The sequence below is a fragment of the Metopolophium dirhodum genome, chromosome 3 (assembly GCF_019925205.1).
Source record: "Metopolophium dirhodum isolate CAU chromosome 3, ASM1992520v1, whole genome shotgun sequence".
NCBI classification, from domain to species: Eukaryota; Metazoa; Arthropoda; class Insecta; order Hemiptera; family Aphididae; genus Metopolophium; species Metopolophium dirhodum.
In genome coordinates, this window is record NC_083562.1 from 4882068 (window position 1) to 4889273 (window position 7206).

General features: G+C 51.2%; 1 protein-coding gene across 1 annotated transcript; it reads right to left on the reverse strand.

Annotated features, from left to right (window-relative positions):
* Positions 1 to 748: 748 nt before the first annotated feature.
* Positions 749 to 6014, reverse strand: LOC132942202 (uncharacterized). The gene is made up of 2 exons (XM_061010519.1): positions 2254 to 6014; positions 749 to 1727 (listed from the first exon to the last, which is right to left on the reverse strand). Exons 1-2 carry the CDS (start codon positions 6012 to 6014, stop codon positions 749 to 751), a joined length of 4740 nt encoding a protein of 1579 aa, XP_060866502.1.
* Positions 6015 to 7206: the final 1192 nt, after the last annotated feature.

Sequence of the window (7206 nt, forward strand, 5' to 3'; positions counted from 1 at the left end):
TGGTTTTCGGAAGTAGGTACTAGGTACCGTCGTGGCCGCTGATCACAGTTCGGGTTCAGGCACCTCGTGTTCACATGAGGTTTTCGCAACACACACGGGAACGACAGCGCGAACGTTGCGCTTCGTTCAGCCGTTGGAAAAAGACAATAAAAGACTCCAGTGCGCGACGGCCGATAGCCGGCTCGCCGGCCGTTGACGGCGGCGCGGGATTGCGGAGGGGGAAAGCGTAGGAGCTTCGATATGGAACGCGACTTTTAGCGTCCATGCTTTTGGCGGCAAGCCCGTTCCGCGTTCGAACATCCTCCCCGCCGTGAGAACCATCTCACAAAAGACCTGAGTCGAGAGCCGGAACTGGACGCTGGTGATGTCATCTGAGGCCGTGCCGATCATGATCAGATGTTTAGACCCAACGGCCGAGTCAATGGTTCACAATTTTTTTTTTTTTTTTAATATACCAGCTATAAATAATATTCTAACTCCCTGTTGGGGTAGAATGAACATACAAAAAAAATAATTCAATGAACATAAGGTTCGTAATTATTATGATATAATATAATAATTAATAAATAACACATAAAAATAATGAATGTAATACAATAAATAGTTCAAGGGACATATTGTGCACCCCCGACCACCGTCCGCCTTCAACAAGCACACGGCAACATAAAAGCGAGGTGGTGCGGTGCGTTGAGAGGCCCAGGCGCGACAGGGAATCCCGGTGGGGGGGGGGCACAGTGCTTTTAATGTGCTAAGATAGAACATTGGTCGGTAACTTTACCAACTTGACCACAGGGCGCGTCATTACACCCGCGCGCGTGAGAACTCGAGCTACACGGACGTGACCGTCGGAACCTGGCAACAACTCGGTCACGCGGCCGAGGCGCCATAACAACGGTGGACTCTGGCTGTCGATCACGACGACCATATCGTTGAGACTAAGGTTGGGAACCCCCTCGGTCCACTTTGGTCTGCTTTGCAGAGTGGTTAGGTACTCGGCTGACCAACGACGCCAAAACGCACGGTGACATTGATCCATTAACTTCCATCGGTCAGAAAGGTTACGGGTGGGCTCGGGGCCCGATCTCGGCGGGACGGCGAGTAGCGGTTGCCCAATTAAAAAATGCCCGGGAGTCAAACACTCCAAATCATGTGGATCGGTCGAGGCGGGCGTCAGCGGGCGCGAATTTAACACCGCTTCTATGCGGGTTAACACTGTGGTAAACTCCTCGTACGTAAACACATGGGTTCCTATCACCCGGACTAACAACCTCTTCGTAGACCGAACGGCCGCCTCCCACAAACCCCCAAAGTGAGGTGCGCTCGGGGGGTTAAAGTGCCACGTACACATCGCGCGAAAATTTGCAACGGCGGTCTGGCCCTCGGGACTTTGTATTAATGCGCGCAACTGCTTGTCAGCGCCGACAAAATTAGTGCCGCAGTCGGAATACACGTCGGCGGGTAACCCGCGGCGCGCGACGAATCGGTCGAACGCGGCCAAAAACGCGTCAGTGGACAATTCCGTTACCACTTCGAGGTGGACGGCTTTAGTCGTAAAGCACACGAAAACGGCAATGTAAATTTTAAACATACGCGATTTGCGCAGCCGCAGCTCTTTCAATTGTAAAGGGCCCGCATAATCGACCCCTACCTGCTCGAACGGTCGACGCGGCTTTACACGCGGACCCGGTAAATCAGCCATAAAGGGATACGATGGTTTCGCATCTAACCTAACACACACAGTACAATTTATTAAAACATTGTGCAACACGGAACGGAGCGACACCACCCAATACTGGCGTGCAATTAACGCAGTCAATGCCCGTGGACCTGCGTGACCCGATAATATACGCCAACATCGCGTAATGCGACCGTTTTGCCAATAGAACCGGGTGTTTACAATCATAATTCAATAATGAGTGCCGTAAACGGCCGCCTACGCGGACTATACCTGCAGTGTCAATAAACGGAGCTAATCGCGCTAGCGGTTTCGAGGAAATGCGGGCCCCCGCGGCCAATTCCTGCCGCAGCACCACGAAGTGTACGCGTTGTGACTCCGCCGCCAACACACGCGCAGCGATATCTAACTCGTTTTTCCGTAGAAAGGTGGGGACGCTCACATCCGAACCTGGCGTTACTACCGACCCCGTCACCCCACTCCGCCGGAGCGCGACATTTCGGTGACAAGCCTCTACAAAACGTCGCATATACGCGACTACACGCAACATGCGATCAAAACTAGAAAAACGAACAAACCACTCCCTCTCTTCGTTGTCAACGCGCGCGGCACACGACACTCCGCGCAATTCAGGCAGGTCACACAGAGGTAGCGACGGGCGGGAATCGTCCCATTCCGATGGCTCGCCGTACGCTATCTGTGGACCACGCCAATACAAATCAAGTCGCGCTAAAGCTGCCGGCACGACGCCTCGCGACGCGCAGTCGGCGGGATTATCGGCCGACACGATGTGTTGCCAATAACAATCAGGCAATAAAGAGCGAATTTGGTGTACTCGATTGGACACATAAACTTTGAATGATTCGTGGGGGGCTGTCAACCACGACAGCACGATCGTGGAATCCGACCAAGACGGTAAACCGACAACATCGAGTTGCGGCGATAATATTTTTTGAATGCGACCTAACCAACGGGCTAACAATACTGCAGCATTCAACTCTAGTCTCGGGACCGTTAACGCTTTCGTCGGAGCTAGCTTGGTCTTAGTACCAATTAAAAACACAGACTTAGCCACTTCGACATTTATCATCCGCACGTACACGACAGCCGCGTACCCGACCTGTGACGCATCGCAAAATCCTAACAAATAACAGGGAGCGCCTCGACGGCCGTTAATATGTCGCGGTACACGGACACCTAATAACGACGGTAACTCGAAGACAAATGCGGCCCAGTCTGCGTGAATATCGTCCGGCAGCGGGTCGTCCCATGCGACACCGTGTCGCCACGTCCGCTGCATGATCGATTTCGCGAGAAACACCACGGGACCGAAAAGACCTAACGGGTCAAAAATGCGAGCAACAAGCGATAAAATACCGCGCTTCGTAAAAACAGGCGACGGTTCGAGACTTAACGCGCAACAAAAATAATCTTGGTCGGGATGCCACGCCAGACCCAACACCTTAGTGCCGTATCCGTCGTCATCACCAAACGGCATTGGCGCGCACGCGCGATCGGCGGCCGGAACAGCTTGCAACACGGCCGGCGTGTTCGAGGCCCATTTCTTTAGCTCTAAACCTGACTTACTTAAAACAGAGACCAAATCCGACTGAAGTTTCAGCACGTCGGAAATCGTGTCAGCGCCGTCACAAATGTCATCGACATACGTTTGGTACTCGAGCGCGTTACGTACAGAATCTAAACCGTCACAATCGGTCGACGCGATGGCCTGCAGAACGCGTAAGGCGAGATACGGGGCACAATTCACACCGTACGTCACGGTGTGCAACTCATATTCACGTAATTCGTCATGCGGCGACGCGCGCCACAACACATGTTGGAATTTGCGATATTCCGGCAAAACTAAAATCTGACGGTACATCTTACAGATGTCCGTAGTAAACGTATATTTGTGAACGCGAAAACGAGTTAGAACATCCACAATATCTTGTTGTAATTTTGGGCCTGGCCACAAACACTCATTTAACGACGGTCCGCGAAAACACCGCGCGGACGCGTCGAATACTACACGAATTTTATTAGGATCGACTTCCGGACGGCAAACAGCATGGTGGGGGATTATATATCGCCCCGGGGAAGTCGCCACTGACATGTGTCCTAATGCGATATATTCAGACATAAAATTAACGTATAATGATTTTAATACGGGACTCACGGATAGTTTACGCTCGATAGCGTCAAAACGCCGTGTAGCTACCTCGCGAGACCCAACGAACGTTTCTGCCGGCGCGCGAAATGGTAACGGAACCGCGAAGCGACCTGATGTCAAACGCGTAGCTTCGTCGCGGAATATCTGTTCGCAGCACCCCTCCTCGGTAAACGTAACGGGCGCGTCCTCGGGCTCCTCGACGTGCCAAAAGCGCTCCATTATCCCCTCTATCGACGCGGTCATTGACACCGGCAACGACTGATAATAACAATTTGCGCGATCGGGAACCGGGCCGATAAGGATCCAGCCGAACACCGAACTAAAAGCAGTAGGTAATGTACTGTCGATCGACACCTTACGCCCGTCCATGATAGAACCATACACGTCCCCTCCTAACAACAAGTCGATCGGCGACGTCAAATGAAAGGATGGATCCGCGAGCGCGAGATTAGAATATCGATTCTTAATATCTATTGATAATGACTTTTGAGGTAAATCGGTCGTAATGGAGGGTAACACCCATGCCTGCACCGACAGAATCGGATCAGACGCGAAACGCGGCTGCACTATGCACTCAACCTGACCTTGAACTTCAGCGACTGTTGTCCCCGACAACCCGCTTATCGGTGCAGTCCACCGCAACATTTTTAGACCCAAACGTTTTACGCACGCGGCGGTAACGGCGCTTACCTGCGATGCGCTGTCTACCAACGCCCGCATTGTTTTCACCGAGCCGGTGTTATCTCGCACGTGCACGAGCGCGGTACCTAAAACAACAGCGGACGACCGGTGGAGGGACGGGGGATTCACAACAGATGCACACACCGCCGGTTCGACCGGTGGTGGTTCCTCCCCGCCCTGCGTCTCGTCTGGTGACAAGTGGAGAAGCGTGTGGTGCTTACGCGAACATTCTTTACAATTAGGTCGCGACCTACATTTCTGAATCCAATGACCTACATTTAAACAATTAAAACACACCCGATTCTCACGGGCCCATTTGGTACGACCTTTTGCCGACCAAGATTTAAAACGTGTACAAACGCCTAGCGAATGTGATTCGGCACAACACGGACAACTCGCGTCCCCCTTTGCCGTTACGAACGACATCGGCCGGGGACCGTTCGACTTCCCGCCGTAGTCTCCCGTCTTGCGCGTTGTACCTGACGGCTTGCCCGCCTTGGACGCTGGCGCAGCCGCGGTACCAACCTTCTGCGGGTCAGTGACAAGCTCCAATATAGACACACGCGTGCGAACAAATTTTAATAACTCGCCAATTGACGGGAACTCCGCCTTGCTGCCCGACTCAAATAACTTACGCGTAGCGACAGGCAGACGTCTGAACGCGAGCGTGAATAAAATAAAGGACCCCATATTCGGTACATTGAGCGCTTCGAGTAGCGAAATATTTTCGTTAAACGTACTTATAAAATTATTAAGGTCCGATAACGATTCCTGCGACATAACTGGAGAGTTTAACAATTTATCTACTAATGACGTAGCAACTAATCGTGGTCGATAAAACCGCTCGGATAACACTGACAATGCGAGCACATAATTATCTGCGGACACGGGAATACCACGTAACGCGTCGGCCGCGTCGCCCTTGAGACAGCCTAACAGATAATACATTTTATCGTTGTTTGAAATATCACGCGAATCAACCTGTTCCGTAAATCTATCGCGAAACGTTGGCCACAATCGGAAATCCCCGTTGAACTCCGGGAGCGGAATCTCAGGTAACCGTGTCGTCGGTTTTGTGCACGCGAGCACGGGGTTTGGCGCTGATTGCCCGGTAGACCCTAACTTATCCTTAAGGTACGACAAATCGATAATTTCAGCTCCCCGTGGGGCTAACTTCTCCGCCGCGACTTTGCAATAACTCACACAAGTCCGCACCTCGGCCAGTAACCCATCATCATACTCGGAAAGTTTATCGAGCTCACACAGGCCGTCCAACACGGCATCATCCTCAGCCCTAAGTTGTATCCATAGCGCATCTAAATCACCGGCTAAATTTGTCACAGTCGGACCTAGCGCAGGCTCCGCCTCAAGCCGCAGTGCAAAATTATGCACAGTCCTAATCTGGTTTATCACACTCGTCCGCCTAGTCTTGGCGCGCTCTACCGCGCGTTCTGTACGCTCGAGCTCACGCTCATTTCCACCCGCCATGACGCAATATAATATGGTGCCCTGGTAACTGGTACCTTATACCACCCTGTCACCGCGCGTTTTAATCACGGCTTCGCGCAATGAACGATATACTAAATTATAACACTACTATTTTTCCCTACCAAAGCACTGTGCGCCCACACGTGGGCCACCCACGCGCCCCGGCAATCAACACAAAACGCTGCTGAACCTTCCTACAAAGGCCACAACCACGCTCTGCTACCAAAAATGTACACGCCGTTACCGATCCTACAAGTTGGGCGGTTGTCGGCAAACGACTTGCGTAATGTGCTGAAAGCTGGAACGGGATCTGGTTACTCAATAAGTCGGTCAAGACAAATTCAGTGGGCGGAAACACATGTATTTGTAGGTAAACAATAATAATTAGATTAGCGGGCGCCCAAAATAATAATAATAACTTAAAACTAATTTACCATAGCTGGCGAACAATAATTATAATTTTAAATCAGCCCACTGACACGTGGGACTAAACATATGGACCTGGCTAGGGCGACTGCGTGGCTCGGCGGCTGCGATCCTTGGTGACGACCAATATCGGTCCCTCGCCGGAACGGCGACGGCGGACAAATCTTCGGCTCGTCGCTCGACGATAATGGCTCGTGGTTTTCGGAAGTAGGTACTAGGTACCGTCGTGGCCGCTGATCACAGTTCGGGTTCAGGCACCTCGTGTTCACATGAAGTTTTCGCAACACACACGGGAACGACAGCGCGAACGTTGCGCTTCGTTCAGCCGTTGGAAAAAGACAATAAAAGACTCCAGTGCGCGACGGCCGATAGCCGGCTCGCCGGCCGTTGACGGCGGCGCGGGATTGCGGAGGGGGAAAGCGTAGGAGCTTCGATATGGAACACGACTTTTAGCGTCCATGCTTTTGGCGGCAAGCCCGTTCCGCGTTCGAACATTTATACTTGATAACATTGGAAATTATTATCTCAAAATTTTCTTTTTATCATTTGTTTTTATGACGCACCCTAAATTGATCGATGCCCTTGAGCACTTGTATCCTATGCTCCCCCCTCCCACCATAGGATTACTATGAATATATTGTAAATAAAAAATTTAGTATTAAGATGTACAACCTTTTTTTCCTAAATTAAATATTATGTTTTCAATTTTCACATAATTGCACACTTCAATAGAATTTTATTTAGTATTTTGTGTCATAAAGTTACA

Bases quoted from the DNA above. Each gene is read 5' to 3' on its own strand.
- LOC132942202 (XM_061010519.1), bottom strand. From the start codon at position 6,014: ATGGCGGGTGGAAATGAGCGTGAGCTCGAGCGTACAGAACGCGCGGTA. The intron at 1,728-2,253 runs GTTTGTTCGTTT...TGTGTGTGTTAG, and splicing joins GACAACGAAGAGAGGGAGTG to GTTAGATGCGAAACCATCGT.